The following is a 23,012-nucleotide window of genomic DNA, read 5'->3' on the forward strand; positions in this document are numbered from 1 at the left end:
GTTACCGATCCTCCTGCTAATGGGAAGCAATGTTCCCTCTATCCCATCAACAACAAACTCTCCACAATTTCTATGAATCCGCTTTCAACGTCCCCTCTCTGAGAATAATTGCAGCTTCTCTGGTCTCTTGAATTTCTTGTACTTATAAGTTCCAGCTGACACGATTGATTATTCAGAGGAAACTTTCAGTGGGATAGGGAGGGACGAGGGAAGTTCCCTGCGCTTTGTATAAAGAGCAAGTTTAGGTGGCTGCTCGGGCCTGATTGACAAACATCTTCCTGTGGGGTTGTCTGACACCAGAAAGGCGATATGTCCCCTCTAGTTTCCAAACATCTAGCGCTGTTAATAGTTTTCTTGGTCGTTCGTCCTGGTATAACTGTATCCTGTCGATTCGAAGAATATAGATGGAGTATCGGTGGTGTCGAGGGCTGCTGCGCCAAGTGTCGAGCGGGTAAGTGCCTCACATAGCCGGGGACCAACTTCTAAAACGCTCTCAAGATCCATCCCTGGGCTCTCAATAGATGGCTTTCAAAGCCCTTTGCTCTCGCCGAACCATCCGAGCAGAGCAGCCTGTCCCTCCGTGACAGGGGCTGCAGGGTCCGGGCAGATGAGTTTGAAATGAGATTTTGTATGTGCCCTGTCGTCCGCTAGAACGGCTCAGCTGTTTATAAACAAGCATTTTAACGCGGATGCGTTGCCTGCTTTCAGTTCTGTTGCTGTTTTCAAAGGTTTTGATGTACGTTTGATATATGAAGTATAACTTCAGTTAATGGTCAGATTCCACCAAACTTCCTTAAAACAGGAAGATTCCCCTTCCCGATGTACACAGGGTGGAATAGCAATTTCTTGATTTTGTAGGAAGTGCTACTGCCTGGTGGAGCATCGTGCGTTCCTGTTATTAGGGTTTTTTGTGTCCGTCACAATTGCCAGAGTGTTAGCAAGGCAGCCGGGGCCATTGAACCCACCAAGCAGTTCCAACTGGGAGAATCGTCAAGATATTTCGCCCAGACCTTCGAACCTTATCGGGGATATCGGTCTAATTCATGTAATGCTTGGAGAGGGACCTTGGGGATATGGTTTCAAAAGTGTGGTTGACCTGTCGAACGATGGCGTTGCTCAACAGTAGGCAACATGGGTTCAAAGGGGAAGATGGTCCCAGACCAACCTGAGGACATGCCAACCCAAGTGAGAAGTCATGCCAGGTACCATACCTAAAATTCCAATAGGTGTTTGACAAAGTTCAACATAAAGGTCTATTAGTTGAGCTCAATGCTGTCGTGATGCTAGGTGGACATTGGGAATTTCACTTTATTCATTCACGGGATGTGGGTGTCTCTGGCTAGGCCAGCATTTATTGCCCATTCCTAATTGCCCTTGAGAAGGTGGTGGTGAGCTGCCTTTTTAAACCACTGCAGTCCATGTGGCCTAGAGAGCAGGTTCCAGGATTTTGACCCAGCATCACTGAAGGAACAGAAATATAACTCCAAGTCAGGATGGTATGTATTGTTATGCAATGAATGCATTTAAAAAACTAGCTGAATGGGTACTTGCTAGAGGAGTTATGTTGGGGTGTGGGGAATGGGTTGTCTTCAGTGCTGAATAATGAGGGCAGCTAGTATTTCTAGTTCACATCAGTAACTTGATGAAGACTAATGAAAATTAGTCAAATTTGCTGGTCTACCAAACTAGTAGGGTGGTAGAAATGGAACAGGCAGCTCAAAAATGGCAGAATGAGTTAGACAAAATGCATAAGCAGGCAGAACCTTGCTGGATGAAATTTAATGAAGACAATTGTAGCATTCTTCAGATAAGAGAGAATTATAAGTGACACATGTTCCCTATGGGTAAGAACAGCATTGAGAGGTATAGCAGTCTCGACAGGCTCACCATCAACACCCCCAAACAACGTTGAACAAAAGGGATCAAAATTAGTATGAAGTTGCGCTATGTGGTCAGAAGAATAAAAGTCAGAGGAAGATGCAATCTAACTGTAATGTGCTCTGGTTATACTACCCCTCAAGTAATGCCATTCTGGTTACTGAAAGACAAGGGAGACATTCCAGCACTTATAGGCAGAGAAGAACTGCAAGACTGGTCTCATTTAATAAAGCCATGAGTCATGATGAAAATTGGGCTTTTCAACCAAGAAGTGTCTGAGAATTAATCTGATGGAAATGTGTAAGATAATGAATGATGTGAGAAAAGCAAATGTCAGATAAATATTTGTAACTAAACTGCAAGAGGAGAACCAGGTTCACAAATTCAAACATGTAAATGGCAAAAGTAGGACTGATAGTAGGATGATCTTCACATACAGCATCATCAATACATGGCTTTTGGGAAATGTGAAGATCTTGGAACCATTCAAGAAACAGTATGCAGCAATTGTTGGGGACTTGAGAATCTTTCCGAACGAATGAACTAAGATGTGATGAATGTATTTGACTTACATAATTACCTTGTAAGCCCACTGGTCTTTTATTGAAGAATCTTATATTCACTAAGGTGTTACAGCAGAAGACAAAGCTGAAAGGAGCAATGGTGGGGTAAAAGTACAGATATTCATGTCTTTCAATTCATTGTTATCAATAGATCTTATATTTAAATTCTTATATCTGCATGCAATGCTGTCAACTTTTCCATTGTAGATTCCAGTTGATAATGGAAACTGCCTATGTAAACTTGTGATGCTGTAATTTCACCCTCCCACCAATGAGGGAGATGTAGCATCTTAGTTTTGTTGTCCACCAGTTCATCAGCCTTTGCTGCAAGAAATCCCAACTTCCCAAACTGCCAAACATTTTACTTTATAGCGATAAAATGAAAGTTTATAAACTCTGGACAGAGGGCATGGTTTTAAAATGGTCATGTGGTTGCTTTTATTTAATAAATCCAGTTTCGCCCGAAGACTACACACAGTCTTGTGTCTAACTCATCAGGAGATTGACAAACTTATAGTTATAGATCTGTTAATGATTTAGAACCAACATGTTACAAACAGCTTAAAAAGATAACGACAGGTAGAAGTTGCTTTCAAAAAGATACCTGGAAGTAAAGGTAAAGACATAAAGGGGCCACTGTTAAAGCTCTGCAGTCGCTGGTATAGCTTAGAGACAGTCAACTGCAGCAAGTGAAATGGAATCATAATCTATACTGAATGTTTAACCAAGTTTACTTAGGATTTGATAGCGCGCTGGATTTTATAGGATGAATACTGGGATGGTGTTTCCTTTTGTGGGGTGACTAGAACTAGGGGACACTGTTTAAAAATAAGAAGTCTCCCTTTTAAGATGGAGATGAGGAGAATTTATTTTCTCTCAGGTGGTTATTAGTCTGTGGAATTCTCTTCCCCAGAAAACGGTGGCGGCTGAGTCATTGAATTTATTCAAGGCTGAATTAGGTAGATTTTTGATAGACAGGGGAATCAACGGTTATAATGGGGATGGGGATGGGGATGGGGATGGGATGGGATGGGATGGGCGGTGCAGACAGGAAAGTGTAGTTGAGACCACAGTCAGATCAGCCATGAATAGCGGAGCAGGCTTAAATGACCTACTCCTGCTCCTAAGTCCTATGCTCCCATGTTCCTATGCTGCCTAAGTTTTCGGTGTGATATGTTGGCATGTTTAATTCACGTGTGTTTTCTTTATATTATCTTCTGTTTGTTCAGAACATGGACACATGACATTAGACCACAACAGGAAAATAGAGAAACAATATTTGAGTTGGTTGTTACTGATATCCAGTCAATGGTGCACCACCCTCTCCAATCCTGATGCAGGCGTGATAAATTCATTGATAGTTGGCATCTTTTCACGTTTAGCATTGAATTGTTAGCTCAATTTCCGCCCCCACCAGGGCAGCCCCTGCAGTTTCTTGCACGGCCGTTCAATGGCACCTACTTGGCTGTGAAACTATCCGAAATGATTCCGGGATTCTGAACTTCAGTGAAAGGACTGTAGCACTTTTACATGGCACTGAGATTTCTGCAGTGGCTCTGCCACCAGCTAACCTCTGTCAAAGTAAAGGAGACGGAGGCGGAAAGTGCGGCAGTCACTGCGGAGTTAGAGGTCAGAGTAGTCATGGGTTGAAGGTGGTGGCTTCAGATGACCAAGGAACAAGTCCAGAAGTGGGCTGAGGAGGGAATATTTGAAGCAGAATCTGTCTGAAGTGGGAGGGGGAATTTCAGTCACGAGAAGGGACAGGGAAGAGGTGACACAGGAGGAAGAGGAAGGCGACCTCTGATCAGGAAATATTCAGAGGATATCTTCGTTCCGTTGAGTCTGCTTCATTTTCAGAATTGTGACAAATTGTTACGAGTTAAGGGTTGAGACACACAAACCTCACCGAAAGAGCAAAAAGTACGCCCGGCAAAAAATGCTTAACTTCAGCAATCTCGTGATGCGATTTTCATCTCCGTGACCGGGTGTGAGTGAGATGAAAAGGAAATGTGTGTGTCTGAGAGTGAGGAAAGAGCGAATGGGCAGATATTGAAGATATATACCGCGAGCCGGGTGGTGGGAGCCATTTTTTCTAGTTATGTATGTGTAATGACTTAGAGTCTTCATATGCAATGTTTTACAGTCTACAGTTGTGTTTTTTTTTAATGTATTCTTTCATGGGATGTGGGCAAGGGATTTGTTGCCCATCCCTAATTGTTGCCCTTGAACTGAGTGGCTTGCTAGGCCATTTCAGAGGGCAGTTAAGAGTCGACCACATTCCTATGGATAACGTTATATTCCAAATTTTGTAAACTGAATTCAAATTTCACCAGCTGCTGCAGTAGAACTTGAACCCATGTCCCCAGAGCATCAACATGAGCCTCTGGATTATGATCCCCGTGCCATTACCACTACACCACTAGACTGTCGAGGTGATAAAACAGTTGCAATGACATGCCAGTGGTCTGACATTTTAATATCAATGTCTCAGTTGTTGATACGAAGACGTTTAGAAAGACTTTGATGACTTTCAAGACCAATAAATGTGGGCACGGCAACTCATTTCCCACACAATCCAATGTGTGTGTCACACAATCCCCACCGTTTTCCGTTGTGTATTTCAAAGCAAATACATTCATAAACAATGCATTTACAAATTTACCTCCGTGAAGAGAATGTTGGACATTTATAGCAATCATTATTTTTCAGCTGCCATTTCAGTAAACCCCTTCTAAGTTGTAGGGGAGAGCAAGTTACCCTTATTTAGAGGGCGCATGACGATGGGACCTCTGTAGCAAACGTTAGACTATAAGTTAAAAATAATAACTGTAACTACTGTCCATAACTATAAAATGATGATGTGTGGTTAAGAATATTTGATCAACTATCTAACCTTTAAAATAACCTTCATGATGTCAGATAAAGAGAATGTGTTAATACAGTCACTAAAGTGGTATGGTGCATTGAAAACCCAGCAGATGGTAGAGCACTGGATTACAATCACTTACTGTGCTACGGGTATCAGCTCGATCATCGCTGGAAGTGCTGAGTGGAGTTCAGACAACTCCTCACAGAAAGAAGATCCAAGTATCTATCATCTCCAAGTAATTCAGTCCAGAGCAGCATTGGGAGAGATTGGGGAGTAGGTCACCCTGCCTTGACAGATGGGGAAGGGGATGGTGTGTGGTATAGCTAGGCAAAACAAAGGAAATGGAACAGAAATGGTTTTAAGAAAAAAAAGGGCATTTCATTCAGAAGCCTGCACTTTGCTTCTATTAACTCATATTTAGGAATCATGTTGCATTCAAAACATCATAATCATTGGAGTGCCCAGCTTAATCTGCAGGCTTTCAATTTGGTACTTTTATGGCCAGAACTTATATTTTTCCCACCTGCAAATAGCACTTCTAAAGAAATTTGTAGCTGGGACTACAGCTAGCCCAGGCAGCCTTATTTTTATAATCTTAAAGCATTGTTTCGCTGATACTGCAACCAAGTACAATAAAATGGAGTATTGAAGTAGCTGCATTTCTGTGCACCTTGCATCAAGATTAAGGCTGAATTATAATTTACAGAAAAAAATCTATTCAACCAAGCCTGTTAAAGTCATTGGAACTGGCCATAAGATTCAGGGATTGAGAGCATTAAGAACATTTATGCAGCTTTAGTGTACAAACAGGTTCACTTGCTTTAACATGTTTATGCTAATTAGCCAGGAATACTATAAGTTCACTGGAAGGGTTTGACAGAATGATTGCATGACACTAATGGTGTAACTTGGCTATGTTAGTGCAAGAAATATGTGGGCAACATCCACTACATGTAAATTATCCCATTCTGATGTCTGATTTTTTATTTAATAAAACCTAATTACAGGCTATTACTAGGACTTGATTTGCACAGTCTAACAATGTGAATAAAAGGCAGAATTGTTGTGCTTTCAGTCATTTGAAAGAAATGAAACATTCAGTGATAACAGTCAGTTATTGTAAGCAGAAAGTAGCTATGCAAGACACTAATCAGTCATTTATAACTTGCTTTAAGGACCAAAAGCACTTATAAACCAAATATGGTGTTGAAGTAGGCAAGACAATCAGAAGAACCAAATGGTAAGTTGTTATGACCGAGCAGTTGGTAAAGCTGTTACTTAAAAAAAATCCCAGAGGGAAACTTTAAATAACTGTCATAATTGTAAGTGTTATGTTTGAGATGCAACTCTAAATTCAGGAAACAAAACACCAGTTCTCAAGAGGATTTATATTAAACTAAGTGAAACATTTTATTAATTTACACAAGCTAAATATATACACATGGCTACAAATTATAACAATCATAACTTTTAACAAATTCCCAAACCAATCTCCATTAAGGCAACAGCAACCCATAGACGTTACCAGACACCAGGCAAAACATTTTCACCTTACAAATTCAAATGAGGTTCTTTTCACTTTGGTTTCCTGTGGAGACAGCTGAAGGCTTACAGCTGCTTTTGACCTCACATTGCCTCTGCTCTACACACAAAACTGCTGAAGTTATACCTAGCATAGCCCATTGAATGTAAATTCTCATGTATCACCAGCCTGTTTGAACTCCACCTTTTAATAATAAAACCCCTTTCATAGTATCAATTTTATTAGTAATATAAACATATTGCTTGGTCTCTGTTCGCTAGGTGCCAGAATTCACTCACCTTCTTGAATGCTTTATTCAAAAAGTGCAAATGCCCTCTATCTCTGTTACATATCAAAGCTAATACACATCAAAGCACCTAGACTAGTTGGCTTTAATCCAATTAAGGCATACCCACAGACTAAACTTCTATTTTAAAAGAAAAATATTTTCCAATAATATTACATACATTAATAGCTTCACAACATAAGTGGGCAGCAATAGCAAAAAAGGTTGGTGCATAACTATGACTGAAAGAATGTACCAAAGAAGAAGAAAACACAGTTATTGCTTCTTATGAGGAGTAGACAGCAAAAAGGTAGATGTTAAAAAAAAGTGGGCGATCCAGAGACTTTGCAGACAGATTGCTATGGAAAATATATGAAAGGTAAGTGAGTCACTTGTGAAGAAAGTTTATAAATGGTCTCATCATAAATTCCATTGCAGTAAACATCTAGAAATGAATGTTTCCACTAGAAATTGAAATCCATAATATTTTCTATCAGTAGTTTCATCAATGAGCATTTATATATCTGTAAATTCCTATTTTATGAGTACTTTGCTAAAATTAAAATAAATAACCACTGCCTCTATAATTTCCAAAAATTGATATTTTTACAAACTGCAGCATGTTAAAATTATTAATAGTTTGTGACAATTCAGGTTCAGAAACTTCCTGTTTGCAGTTCAAAGATCTTAAAAGTAAAAAAAAATGCATGCATTAAAAAGCAAAGCAATTCACCCATGAATTCCTGACGAGTAAACATAGTACTTTGGGTTCCAGGTTGTTCAATGAGCAGGCAGTGGCTGCTGTGTGCACCTTGTTTCTTATTTTTGGTCCTAAGAAAGCACATGTTACTTACAACCACAGATTGAATTTGTTTTACTCCAGTTAGCCAGGTCATGAAGGATAGAACTGAAGCCTAATCTTTACACACTTACAAGCTTTTATTTACAAAGAGACATTTCAAACCTGTACCTCCTAAATCAACCGTCACGTAGTCAGCTCCTATTTGTAGGAGCCCAAGTGAATCCCCGGTTAATGCCCATCACCTGAATACAGCTAAGTACTCAATGACTATAGAATTAACAGAATGGAAAGTTGTCTTCTGCTTTCTGCTGTTATGTGTGAATGACATTGGACGTATGAATATATGGCACTATAGTTCACTTTCATACTGGTGATTTATGCAAAAACATGATTTTACCCATTACAGATATAGATAGATGACCTTGGCAAGCACTTGGCATTATAGTCATCCCACTGGACACTGAGTAGTACAACGAGGGGCAGATTTGAAGCCAGATTTAGTTATGAGCACTATGACATTTTGACATACAGTAAAAATAATTGGCACAGATACACAATGTTCCGGAGAAGAGAAGTATATTTTATTGAATGGTCAAAAATCAATAGCTCTCGATTGAAGTACAAAAGGTAGCACCAGTTAGTTACAAAAGGTCTTTTATGATGTTTTGCATGCAAATGCCTGGCATGACAAAAGGCACCCATGTTCACATGTGCATGTCCTGTGGTAAGCTAATGTGCACCTGTTGAAAGACACTTTGAATCAATTGCTGATAGCTCTACCTCCCTCTTTATGGTGGTTGTTCAGTTACTATATATTTAACTCTTTTATTCTACTCCCTTTGGTGTGCTGCTGCTTATTCAAACTAGGCTCTGTCTTTGGCCATATTGTGCTAGATGAAACATATAGCGCCATCATTTTGCCTTGATTTTGTGAAGACTGTTGTAGGCTTCTTGCTCGCTTAGTGGTTGAAATACCTGATGTGCCGCTTGAACATGCTAAATGTTTGCTCAGTGTATATCCCTGTTCATAAATACCACATGTATTTTGTCCCCTGATGTACTTGCAAATGTTGTGTAGAGGTGTCTTGAGATACAACAGCACATTCCATGTTGTCAAATAAACCAGCTATCTGTTTTTCCTTCTCAAAAAGCATACCTTTGGGGTTTTGGAGCACTTTAGAATATAAGCATCGTCTATAAGCCATGGAACATGTACTTACATGCAGCAGGCTTTGCTGCTCCCATAATATTTGGACATGGAGGAATAGTAGTCTGTCACACTCCAACAGCATTTAAAAAAAAAACTGCCTTTCAACCTAATGTTGAACCACAGAGTCCCACGGCACAGAAAGAGGACTTTCAGCAATCGTGTCTGTACTGGCTTTTTGTAGGAGCTACTTAATTTGACCCTCTTCACTGCTCATTCCAGAGAGTCCTGCAAATTATTCCTGTCAAAAGAGCTGCTCAACTTAAATGCATTTCATGTATGGTAAAACAGTGCATTCTTAATGCAGCACTCAGTGGTGTATTGAGCTGTGTGATATTCCCCTTGGATGTCTGGAAAAACATCTTGTGATAGTGAATTAAATAACACCAATCACCCAGTGCATTAAAAGAATATGGTTGCCGCCATGCCATTACCCATAATTAGGAGTTATTATTTATTTAGGAGTAAGAATATAATTAGGGATTAAGATTTAAGGGGAAATGATGGTGTAGTGGTAATGTTAGTGGATTAGTGAACGCAGAGGCCCAGGCTAATGCTTGGGGGATATGAGCTTGAGGGATATGAGCTTGGGGGATATGAGTTCCAATCCCACCAGAGCAGCTGGTGTAATTTAAATTCAACTAATAAATCTGGAAATATAAGGCTAGGCTAGTCTCAGTACTGATGTCCATAACAGCTATCATTGATTGTTGTAAAATCCCATCTGGTTCACTGATGCCCTTTAGGGAAGGAAATCGACCATCCTTACCTGGTCTGGCCAGACCCATGGCAATGTGGTTGACTCTTAACTGCCTACTGACATGGCCTAGCAAGCTACACAGTTCAAAGTCAATTAGGGATGGGCAACAAATGCTGGCTTTGCCACCGATGCCCACATCCCATGAAAGAATACATTTTTAAAAAAGGAGGGGACATGGACATTGTCACACTCCAACAAGCAATTTAAAAAATACTGCCTTTCAACCTAGTGTTGAAAGTCATTGAATCACAGAGTCACGCAGCACAGAAAGAGGACCTTCGGCAATCGTGTCTGTACTGGCTTTTTGTTAGAGCTACTCAATTTGTCCCTCTTCATTGCTCATTCCATATAGTCCTGCAAATTGTGCAGGAGGCACAATTTGACATAAATTAGGTGTTTTATGTTCAGGACATTGATACAGTTGCCTTGGTGATGGCACAGTGGTAGTGACATACCATTCTCAAATGAAAATGTATTTGAATAAATACAATGCTGACCTTGATTAGATTGAGATTTCCAATATCCTTACTGATGATTTACTTATCTCTTTCACTGTTTTGGTTCTGTAACCAAGGAGGGAATGGTCTTTAAGCATGTCTAGAATTGGGCCATTTCCGTTCAAAAACGCTATCAGAAAAAACATAATAGAAATAAATCTAATCTTTCACTTAAGTTAATATAATCATGTAATCCTGCAGATTAAAAATGTTTGTACTTTTATATAAGGCATTGAATTTTCTATAGATGTTTAACGGACAAAAATATCCAAAATTAGTTTAGTTTGTATTATAGACTCTATAATATTTAACCTCAACCCTATGTTGCATTCTTCCAGTAGAGGATTTTTATTCCTGGTGACAAATGGTGATCTGTGATTCTAGAATGCAAGTTTCACATTGTTCCTGGCTCGGATTTTATTTTGGTTAGTTAAGGATATCACAGGATGTAAGCCTGAGGTGGGTGGATTGGAGTTAAGTTACAGATCAGCCAGGATCCAACGGAATGGTGGAGCAGGCCCAAGGGGCTGAATGGCTTGCCCCTGTTGCTGTGGTCAGAATTTCTAAAGACTTCAAATACTGGTTAATAAAATTATCCAGCAATTCACAGTACAGTGTTCCAACATGATATGGTCATATCATTAATTCTCCAAGTCTGACAGAAAGCATTACTGGCATTTTTTAAAAATAGGATACTACTTGAGAAAACGGTGCGAAAATTTCAACGATATTGCAGATTGTCGACAATGCCCCTCGGGAAAGTATTCTAAAGATTGGAACACGTACAGTTCTTGTGCTCAATGCAGAACCTGTCCCAAAGGTGAGTCTATTAACTACTATTTAGTTTCTAAATCTGCTTATTGCTTCCATCATTCAATCAAGGATTGAAGGTCCACACACATGTGCTACTTTGTATCTATAATTGTTATTTGTAGAATTTCCAGTCTAGAAGGAGAATCTTCCTTTCATCAAAGCTAAGCCTGCTTTTCAGCAGGAACTTTCCACATTCATTCCATTTGCCTGCTCCTTCGCTGCTTCTTTTTACATCCTCTCTTTTCCTAACGCTTAAAGCAATAACATTTTTGATATCTCAATGGAGAGGCAACTTCTGCCACCATTGAAGTGAGGGAGTTGGATGAGAAAGTGACTGTGACAGGACATCAGCTCGTCCAGCTGTGAAGGAGGAGGAACAGGAGAAATGGGGCAGAAAGGAAAAGGAAGGAGGGAAAATTGTCAAAAAAGAGAGAAGGATCCATCAAAAGTCCCTCCTACTGTCCCAGCTGGCAGCTCATTGTTAGATTATGCAAATATGATGTCTTTGATTAAGACTGTTATGTTAGAGGCAATGAAATTTCAGTTTCATGCTCCTCAGCATCTGGATTGGAACCCCAGGCCTAACTTCATATTCTTAAATGTTGTGCTGGGAGGAGTTGCAAGTTTGACATTTGTTTTCTTGTCTGAAGAAGGCTTTGGGTAGTCAATCAGAGAATGTGTTATCGTATGTTTTGATCTTTTTTTCTAAATCAGCATACATTAGAAAAACGTACAAAGAAACACTTTTTATCCTGGTCCTTTTGCAAGAGTAGTGTCTTTTATGAAAATGTTTTTTGTCCTCAATGCAGAAATCGGTACCACATATAAAAAGAATTGTTCCACCACGTCTAATGCTGAATGCTTGTGTGGTAAAGACAAACAATGGAATACAGGTATGAAGCTATTTAATATACTGCAACAAAAGAAATCAGTAAAAATCATCTGAATTACCAGGCCTGATGTCTCCTCAACATTAATCAGGCAAGGAGGCAGCAGGGAAGCTTTATCAATACCTCTTGTATGTCAACCATCCTCTCCCGAGCAGTCACTAACTACAGTGTTACTACCACCTCTCTTTTCACTCCCACTGCAGTAAAGCAGACTTAGGAGCCACAACTTCTTACCTAGACCATTGATCACTAGTGGCCTGATACACATCACATTTCTCATGGGTCTTTGGAAGCTAATCTCTCAGGCTCAGTGTCATTGGTTACTCCTTCAAGTGTATCTCATAACTCCCTTGGTCACACTCTATGGTTGCATATAACCAGCAGATATTGCAGCGATTTTTAGGCAGATTTTAAGCAGCTTAGATAGGGGCCTAAATTTCATTGAGGCAAAAATGACCTAAACTCCAATCCAATAAGGAAACAATAAGAATTAAAGCCTCTACCTGTGTTATTTAGTACAATGTAGATACAGTTGAGGCACTTAAATAATTTATTTATATGAATTGTTGGACAATCCTAAATATAGTGGAAATATATCTCTCTTAGTCACTCCTTATTCACTGGAGGCAGCCTTGAAAATAGGCCTTTCTGTAAAACACCCCATGACATGGCAATGTGAAACTCTTGTTCCAATGACATGATGAATGGGAATGTTTCCGTAGTCAATTGTTCCCATTCAGGTTATCATTGAATGATCATCAATAATTGGTTGAACATAGGCAATGGGAGTACCTTGCATTGAACCCTGACGAGCAAATGCCAGTTTATGCTTCTGTCTAGGTTGGAAACATCTCAATTGCAAGGGACCCCTGACTAACTAGCAGCTTTGCCTGTAAACTGGAAACGTGTCTCCCCAGCACTCACCATTAAGAGGGCATCCACGATCATTTGGGCCAAAGATTTTGTTTGGACAGCAGCAGGCTCATATGACAATTTTATTGTGACATTAATGCATTAAAACCGTCACATCGCATGTTTGCAAGTGAACAAGCAACAGTTTACCAGACAATTTTTTTCATTGCAGCTGTGTCATTTTAGACAGAATTGTTCACAAAAACCAGCAGGAAGGAATGGAAGAAAACAAAATGATGTCAGGGAATATAATTCTTTGTAATTGCTTTTTGAAAGGAGTGAAAAAGTAATGAAACTTACCCCTTTTAAACTTTTATATAAATAAAATTCCTTCAGTGTATGTGAAGATTTAAAAAATACAATTGCTCAAAATGAACAGCCCACGGTTGTTTTTAGTTGCATGCTTAAGCTCAGCATGAGGTAAGAATAGGTCTGAATCAGTTAACTGGAAGCTATTTAATCATCTGCTTATAATTGTGAACATGACTTCATTTGTGTTATATACTGCAGATGCTGGAAATCTGAAATAAATACAGAAAATGCTGAAAATACTCAGCAGGTCTGGCAGCGTCAGTGAAGAGAGAAACAGAGCTAATGTTGCATGCTGATAACCTTTCATCAGAATATTTTGTGATTAACTGTGTTTGTATCTTATTTCCATTCATGGAAGACCTCAATTCCTGTATGCCATGTCAACCAGGATTTTATTCAGATGGAGACGAGAAGCCATGCAAAAATCGGACAGAGTAGGTAAAACTCCTGTACAGCTTTGTTGCTAATATGTGTCTGTTTTAAAGCAGTGAAGGTCTGTATGTGATGGAAGTGTCAGGATTCAGGGTCCTCCCATCCACTTTCCCCTTGCTCAACAAAAAGATTAATTCCCACAAACAGGCATTCTCATTCCATGTGAACTGGAGTCACAGTTAGTGCAGCAAGTAATCCAGCATCACCTGTCCTGGGCAATAGTAGATCCATTTACTGTCTTTGAGTTAATATGCAGGATTCCACTACACACAGACAACACCTTCATAGATAATTAATATCTGACACTTACACATTAAACTAACAATTCACAGATAACAGCGGTTTGGCATCTGATGGTTGAAGACAGCTCTAGTAACACAGTAGCTTTGATAGTTCTGATAGTTTCAAGAGGGGATCTGGAAAGATATTTGGAGGATAAAGCAATTAAAGATAGGAGAAGTAGAAAGACTGAAGCTGTACTTTGGGACCTTTGAGTTCTAGTTAGGTCTCTTCCAGTCCCTGTGTGTTTCTATGTTGTATATAAAGAAATACACAAACAATGTAACCAGTTCAGTCTAACTCCAACATTATTTACTTTTCTTTTGTTCCATCCTCTGCTTTACGTCATATCTCACCCAAGTGGCATACCTACTACAAGGACCACCATAACTCAAGGAAGAACAGCCTCTAACTCTACAACTGTGCCCAGTGCAACGTTGCTCAATACTTCAACTGGACCACTTTCTTCAGTAACAGAAGGTCAACCAGGTTCGTGCCAATGACTGTCTCATGCTTAAACATAATTTCAGTTTAAAAAACATTGCTTTCTGTATAGTTTTTCTGATGAAGAAGGTTTTGAATGGTCTCCATCATTACACTTAACACTGTAAATTAAACATCAGGGCCAGGGATTTTTCACTACGCAGCAGTAACTTTTCTGGAAGAGTAGCAGCAATCCTGCTCAGGTGTGGAAACACAGCTCAGGGCTACAATTTCAGCAGGAGGAATCCCACAGAAATTCCAAGCCCAGGATTTCTTTTTATTTTCCCTGGAAGGAGCAAACAGATCATTACATGAGTGCTTGCAGCTCTCCCACAAGGGGCGTATCCTTATGCAGGAGCCAGAAACGTGAAGGCCAGTTGCCCGAACACCTTTGGGATCAACATCGGCCGATCCAAATTCTAAGAGCCTAAGTCTTTTCAAAAAGACTTGCATTTCTATTGCACCTTTCACAGCCTCACAACATCCCAAAGTATCTTACAGCAGATGAAATACTTTTGAAGTGTAGTCACTGTTATATAGTAAGAAGAGTGGCAGCCAATCTCCGCACAATAAGGTCCCATGAACAGCAATGTGATAATGATCAGATAGTCTGTTTTTAGTGATATTGGTTGGGGGTAAATATTGGTCAGGAAACTAAGGAGAACTCCCTTTCTCTTCTTCAAAGAGTATCATGGGTTCTTTTACAACAACCTAAGAAGGTAGACAAGGCCTCTGTTTAATTTCTCATTTGAAAGACAGATTGGGGTATCATATCCAAGGGATAGAGCGAGGCTCAGCTCTGCAGATTTGCAAGCACAGTCCATTGGACAGTGATCAAAGGCAAGCAATATACGGGCAAGTATAGAACCTACAAGCTTTATGTTTTTATGATTTGCAGCCACACTAAGCAGCAGATTTATTCACTAAGCCACCAGAGACATGTTTCATATTATATACAGGCATTCACGGTTGTGCCCCAAAAACTCCGCATTCGTCCAATTCTGGACTCCCATGCATCCCTGATTTCCTTTGTTTCATCACTGGTGGCCGTGCCTTCAGCTGTCTCAGCTCTTAAGTTCAGAAATTCGTTCCCTAAGACTCTTTTTCCCTCCTTTTAAAAACATATCTTAAAACCTCTCTTTGACCACGCTTTTGGTCACCTGTCCTAATATTTCCTGAAGGCTCCTGCGAAGCTCCTTGGGTCATTTTGCTATAGTAAGGCTCTATATAAATGCCAGTTGTTGTTGCTTCCATGGTGATAAAAGTGTTAGTAATTAATAAATGAATGTTTTGAGATGTTTAAAATTTTGAAATGTAGACCACTTCAATATCACACTGTCTTTTGTCTTTAGCCTTGTCCATAGAAGTCAAATTTTATATCAGTGTCATCACTGTGGCGGCTGTGATTTTTCTCATTTTCCTGATTAAGAGGGGGAAAATGAACCTTGGAGTGAAAAAACAAGGTGAGGACATAGAAGTTTTCAAAGGCATCACCCCTTTCTTCATTTATTTTCTTTATCTGCTTCACAATGCCATTATGCTTCATCTCTACAAATATAAAAACAAAAGCCCCTCAGTAGGTACAGGCTGGAATCAAAATCTACTCTCTATGGTGCTTAATCGATGAATATCAAGGTGATGTTCCAACTAGTTACAGGCACCAGACCCCCTTATCCAGCTTCCCAAAATCCGGAAGGACCCAAGAACATTCAAAGCTGGCACCCTGGATAGCAATTTAATGTAACCCCTTTATTCTTTATTTTTCATACTTTATTTTATGTATTATAAGTACATGCTAGGCCCAAAATCTGTAAAATCCCCAAATCCAGCACACATCCGGTTGTGAGCTTCCTAGATACGGGGTCCGGTACCTGCACAATGTGGTAGAGTTGGGATCTGCATCACTATCTTCACCTCACCTCAACAGCTGACCTGCTCTTTATTTCATGTGATGTCCAGATCACACCTTCCTGCATTATTGCAGCTCCATTCACTCCTGTTATTAGCCTGCAAAATATTAGTTTGTATAATCCATGACCCTTCTCTAGTTGTTAATGTTCATCAAACAAAGCCAGTCAGGAACATGAGATGGACAGCCAAGTGAAGGTGGTAAAGCATGCCTGCATGCAGAGGGAGGGACAGCTAGCCTGTTTGGCGGAGTCAAGTACGTCAAGACTACACAAGCTGTCATTTTTAATTGTGGGGATGATAAACAACAGGACCAAAACTGTGATGAAATTTGGAGGTTGGGGGGGGAGGTGAGGGGAAGCCTCAAATTCCTCTTTGTAAAGTTTAACCTTTAAGTGCAACCTAGCAAATTTGGGGTTTTGTATAGGGGACTGCCACATAATACCTGCTTATAATGCAAAATAAAAGAAGACAAGTTGCTTTAAAAAAATGGAGCCACAACAAATATTGTGATGGTAAATGCCTTCAATTCTGTTTCCAGGATGTTGTGTGGAATAAAGGGCTGGCCGAGTTGGCAATAGGGAAAACTTTATGCCATTTTTGTCTTTTCCACCCTAGTTTGAAAGGTGTTGTGTAAGATGATCTTTTTACACCTGGATTCTGACCCTATCCAATTTTTAATTGAATTAGAAGAAAGAAACAGCCTGATTAGAATGATAGAAAGCAAACTTATTTAGTAACTCTTTCTTCCAAAAGAAATTGACAGGCACACCTTGTAACTAACATGGAATTTTACTGCATTGTTAATTACAGGTTTCCATCGGTGTTTTGGGATCAAACAAGATGTAAAGGGTCCTGTGCAAGAAGTGTCTGAGGATATCACATCAGTGCAAGTAAAGAACTGACCAATCGTGGGTAGGGAGAGGTCTTTAATTGATCTCAAATTGACAGCTCGGTGCCTATACCTGAACTGGAGAACAAACCTGTTCATTGATCATGACTTTTCATCAGACCTCGTTATGAATTGGCTTTACTTGGAATACTGTATGTTATTTGTTAATATGCTTCCATACATTCCTGAGGAGGGCCTGGGAAATGTAATGGGAACAGACATATGGTATTTCGTTGAATCCTTACAGTACAGAAGGAGGCCATTCTGCCCATCAAGTTCATGCCATTTCTCATATTCAGCAGCTAGAATACTACTTCAGTGCTCATACGGGTGAACTTTCTGTAGTGACTTATGGAAGCATAAAAAGTGGCTTGATAACCATCTATTCCTTGGAACAACGTTCTCATTGGTGAGGTGTTCCTATTCAATGTCAAGGCCTAAAGAGTTGGAATCCTTCCTTCAGATCAAGCAGCTTAACTTGGGACATGGGACAGCTGAGAAATAGTTCATTACACCAGTTGTTTGTGTCTGGCCAAAAATATTTCTGTCTGGCAAAGTAAATTCTAGTAACATCGTTTAAACGTGGAACTCATGCTCCACTTTTAGTCAGAGGTGTGCAGCACTCTGGCTCCTGCTTATCTCCTCTGGCCTGTCCCCACTTTTCCCTGGATTTACAAAGCGGCTTGAGTTCCCTCTTGGACAATACTTCCTCCATCCCGCTGTCAGACCACTGTGAATACAACAACAATTCAACCTCTTGAGGAACCTGAGAAATGGCTTTAGGCTTTCATGTAGGCAGTTCTACGGTTAGAATGCTAGTGCATTATGAGGAATATGCGTGAATGGTGGACGCTAGGGAAAACAGTGGGCTTGCGCTTTGTCCTGTTGTTTGCACTTGTTAGAGTTAATGGGCTGTCCTGACCATTAGATCAGAACTGAATTCTCTGCAAGTTTTGAACAAAATATTCATACCTCCAGCCTTTATTGAATAAAATGCACTTCTCAAAATTAGTGGCATTAAAGTTCTCATTCATAATTGTCGTGTCAACAAGATATAGCTTGTTCAGTATTAGGTAGCTTAGTGGAAGCCTGGGGGAGGGTGCTGGGAAAACAGAAGGCTAACAACCAGAGATTGTCCTACACTGACCTTGACTTTATAAACATTGTGGAAATCAGGAACATATTGTTGAAGAAACAGACACACTGAGAAAGAGACAAGATAGGAAAAGCCGCAGTAGGCTGACACACTGAGCCTTGGACTCTTAAGTTTGAAAGCAGACTGCAGCAATGATGAGAGGTGCTAGCTAGAGCTTGTGAAGATTCTATGCAAAACTGGCAGTACAGTTCCTAATGAGTATAGGTTTCAAGCCAAATATTGCCCTTAATTCAGTAAGCAAGTAATTAGCCATAATCTGCAAAAGATTATAAACATCTCCCTCCATTAAAGAGAGACACTCTACTACTTGCAAATAAATTAACCCCTGATATGGCAAAGGGAAAAATGTTCAACGGGAACGATACTCTTGAGTTTGGATCTGAGGCATATTGTTGGGCATCTTAGAGGAAGGTTAACTTGACTATGCCGGTCTGGGAATACTTGAAGTAGATTTGGCGTAGTTAAGATGGGAAAGTGTTCCATTTTGTGACTCTTAAGTGCAAGAAACAATCATCACCAAAACGCAATAACATGAAAATCTCAGGGGAAAGGGGAAGATGAACTGGAAGCTAAGAAAACAGTGAAATATTTTTTATTAAAGAAATGGGGGCAAGATTATCTACATTGTAGCTTGGGTGGATGATCACCTGAGACTGCTTCAGTGCATATGTCTTTACTGTTTCTGAGATGTTTTCTGTAAAACTGCAGTATATTACAAACACTTAGGGATGGGTCACTGTATGTCTTGCTTTGCGCAATATTATGCAAGTTTGAAATTCCAGCTGATTGTGCTATGACTCTGATGTGCAAGGCAATTGGATACAATGCTATGAAGGGAGAGCAGGCCAGTGGGACTCATTTGGGATTCTTCTTGTAAAGTGCCAGCACAGACACAATGGGCTGAATGACCTGCTTTAGTGCTGTAAACCGCTATGGAAAATGTTGAGGAGCCTGTTGCAGGATCTACATATTGTGCCACGCAAAACAAGTGCCCAAGGAAAACACATCTCATTAAGTTAATACTGTAGAAAGTTGAGCCAAATTGAATCTGTAATGGGAGGTTAAAGAAATAGGAAGGATGTATGGTGGTACCTCCAAACTCAAGGAGCTTTGTATGGAAATAATTATGAAAACTGCGAAAGTATAGAGCTCTGGGGGAATTTTCACATTTTTTCGTGAAAATGCTCTGTGAATACAGGGTAATAAATTCTAAGCACTTATTCCATCTTAGGCTAGACGATATAGAAGTAAGAACTCCTCGATCAATTTGTGTTTAAATAGTTGCTTGTTTGTACAGAACTTGGATTTTGTTGAAAAGAGACATGTTGTCAAAGCTTTTTTTCTTGCACTCATCTGGACAAACGCAAGAATGCCAAATTTCGAATGATCACAACAATTTATACTACAAATATTTATATACAATTTAAGCTTCACGTCAAGGTAAATATTGCAAAAAAATAAATAAAGCAAAATGCAAACTAAACTCTCCAGCAAATATTGGGGCTGCTAATGCCTAAACCTGACCAAGTAAAATCTCATGAAAACCTCACAAAAGAGATTTGTTTAAAAAATGATCTGTTAACATTAAGAGTTTTGAATCCAGCCAAAGCTACGTAATGGCGTTTGAAATGTTTGTGAAGTTTTCCTCTGTTCAGGGTGTTCAGGAGAAAAGGGTGCTGATTACTCCGATGCCAGGTACACAGGCCGTACATTCCAGTGATTGGCTAATCAAATCAAACAGCATGTTCCTTCGGTTGTTCATATTAGGCAAAGTACAAACCATACTCAACCAGCCCGCACTGGCAAAACCCAAAATGAAATGTCTACTGTTACATGTGATTCTGCATTTGGGCAGCACTTGCTGAACAATCCTCAGTGCACTAACAGGTACACTAACAACCAATTTAAGATAATCAGTTGAGCTCATAACATGGCTCATTTATGGTTGCTAGATGTGACATATATTAACACGCAAGGAACCTTTCTCTCCAATCAAAAGGAATATGTTCAAGCCTTGCACCTTTTTAAAATTACCAGCAGCCTGGCGAGCCTATAGTACCCTGTTGCTTTCTCCATGGCCATGCCTCAGCCAATAAGAGTCAATCTGCCAACAAATCAGCGCTGCCTTCTCCTATAGTATCAATAGTTGTGATCATTTGAAATTTGGCATTCTTGTGTTTGTCCTGATGAGCGCAAGACAAAAAGCTTCAGCAACATGACATGTCTCTCTTTAGAGCAATTTTTGTTTAGTGAAGAAACTGTTGCAGTGTGCAAGTCAATATTGGTAACAGTGCCTGTAAAAGGTTTTCTCTGGTCACTATTTTAACGACAGGTTTACAATTTGGCAAGAAATAATGAACAGAGGAAATCTTCACAAACATTTCAAATGCCATTACATAGCTTTGGCTGGATTCAAAACTCTTAATGTTAACAGGCCATTTTTAAAACAAACCTCTTTTATGAGGTTTTCATGAGATTTTATTTGGTCAGGTTTAGGCATTGGAACTCAAATATTTGCTGGAGTGTTTAGTTTGCATTTTGCTTTATTTGTTTTTTTGCAATATTTATCTTGACGTGAAGCTTAATTTGTATATTCATCAGCTGTGTTTGATGAAAAGACTGCTATAAGATTCACATCAATGATTAAACAAAAGTTTTACGGGTAATATTTGCTACTTGAAATTTCCATTCCTACAGGAATCACATATTACAGTCTCTTTCTGTGGTACTATTCTGCATATTAATGGTAAAGTTATGGGAAATTTATCATTTTTACTTAAAGTTGAACTAAACTATTCTGCTCATCCTTCTGCCTCTGCTTCAAATTTCCACTCTATTTCTGTTATGTTAGTCTCTAATCCTAGTTCACACTGCAGTGCAATATCTTTACTTGAAATGGTGGTTCTCTGCTACCTCTCTTTTCATAGAGACCTATCAAATTATGTCACAAACCAATTTCACCTATTCAGTGTGCCCAACAACACAAATTGTTCACATCCAGCTAGTAACTAATATTCACTGTCTAAATGCCAATTCACTATCCATTGCCTAAATCTAGGTTTAAAATTCAGTTAGAATGTAAAATACACACAGAAACCCATAATATTTTGAACTACACATCTTTTGGTTGTGTTGTTAAACTGTGGCCTCGTCTGCCTCTCAGGTGGATGTAAAAGATCCCACAGTACTATTTTTGGGAAGAGCAGGGGAGGTCTCACCAAGGGCATTGGTGTCCTGGCGAAGAATTATCCCTGAGCCAACATCTCTAAAACAGATTTCCTGAGCTTTACCACATTTATGTATGCAAACCTTCCTGTGTGCAAATTGGCAGCCATATTCCCCATATCACAAGTGCTTCATTGGCTATAAAGCATTTTGGAACAGCCTGAGCTTGTGAAAGGTGCTATAGAAATGTGAGTCTTTGTCGTCTTCTCACCTCTGAATTGCCACTTTAGACAAATTCCTGTTATGGATGTATTATTTCCACTTATTCCTACTTCAGTCCATTCCCGGTTCACTCAGTGGTGCACTCTTAAATGGGATTATGCCAAGTGTTCGCTTCTGGTTGTATTTTGTTTATATCATAAACCCGAGTGTGATACTATCTTATGGCCGTTTAAATGGCATTTTTGGCCCATGATATTAATGGAGACGATCATTCATTTTCATAAGTGCCTTGCTTTCAACTAATAATTGTTAAACATTCCAATTCACAAGGTTCTTCTATGGAGCCAATTTCATAGACCAAACTGTGAAGTTTACATACAAGGTGATGTAAACAAAGAAATCCTAATGTTCCCCAATTCTGCTGACAATGGGACACTCGCAAACCAATCACAAGCATTTCTCCCCCCCAGTTTCTGCAATTTTGCTGCCGTCTCCTGTAAGGAGAGAATTACCATTTTCCAAGTTTTATATTTGCCAGTTTCAGAATGAAACAATGCTTTGGACTGATTTTAATGAGTTCAAATGCTAATTTGTATCATTGCATTATTGTGGGGAGATGATTTTGGAATGGTAATGTCAATGAACTAGGCTAATGTTCAAGTACAAGTTCAAATCTCAACATGGCAGCTGGTGGAATTTGAATCCAATGAAAAAAAAAACTGGAATTGAAAACTAGTCTGTGATGGTGACCATGAAACTATCGGTGGTTGTTGTAAAAATCCATCTGATTCACTAATGCCCTTTAGGGAAGGAAATCTACTATCCTTACCTGGTCTGGCCTCCATGTGACTCCAGATCCACAGGAATGTGGTTGGCTCTTAACTGCCCTCTGAGGTGGCCTAGCAAGTGACTCAGTTCAAGGGTGATTAGGGAAGGGCTTCAAACGCTGACCTTGCCAGCAATGCCCACATCCCATGAAAGAGTAAATTTAAAAAAAAGGTTCAGATGAACCTTTTAAGATCTCATCAGGCAATGTATTATAAATTTTCTCCAGATTTTTTAGAAATGCACTCGTGAAGAATTTATTCACTCAACTGTTTTAGAATCACTAATGTAAAGCTTGTTTAAAAAAATAAATTATTCTTCATAAATTTCTCCCCTCCT

General features: G+C 39.5%; 1 protein-coding gene across 1 annotated transcript; it reads left to right on the forward strand.

The window, feature by feature from the left end:
* The first annotated feature begins 309 nt into the window (after nt 1-309).
* LOC121288446 (tumor necrosis factor receptor superfamily member 4-like) lies at nt 310-18,076 on the forward strand. Its single transcript, XM_041206979.1, has 7 exons — nt 310-451; nt 11,076-11,204; nt 12,007-12,090; nt 13,670-13,745; nt 14,384-14,511; nt 15,858-15,968; nt 17,227-18,076. Exons 1-7 carry the CDS (start codon nt 310-312, stop codon nt 17,316-17,318), a joined length of 762 nt encoding a protein of 253 aa, XP_041062913.1. The 3' UTR covers nt 17,319-18,076.
* Nucleotides 18,077-23,012: the final 4,936 nt, after the last annotated feature.

The sequence above is a fragment of the Carcharodon carcharias genome, chromosome 15, assembly GCF_017639515.1.
Source record: "Carcharodon carcharias isolate sCarCar2 chromosome 15, sCarCar2.pri, whole genome shotgun sequence".
Taxonomy (NCBI): Eukaryota; Metazoa; Chordata; class Chondrichthyes; order Lamniformes; family Lamnidae; genus Carcharodon; species Carcharodon carcharias.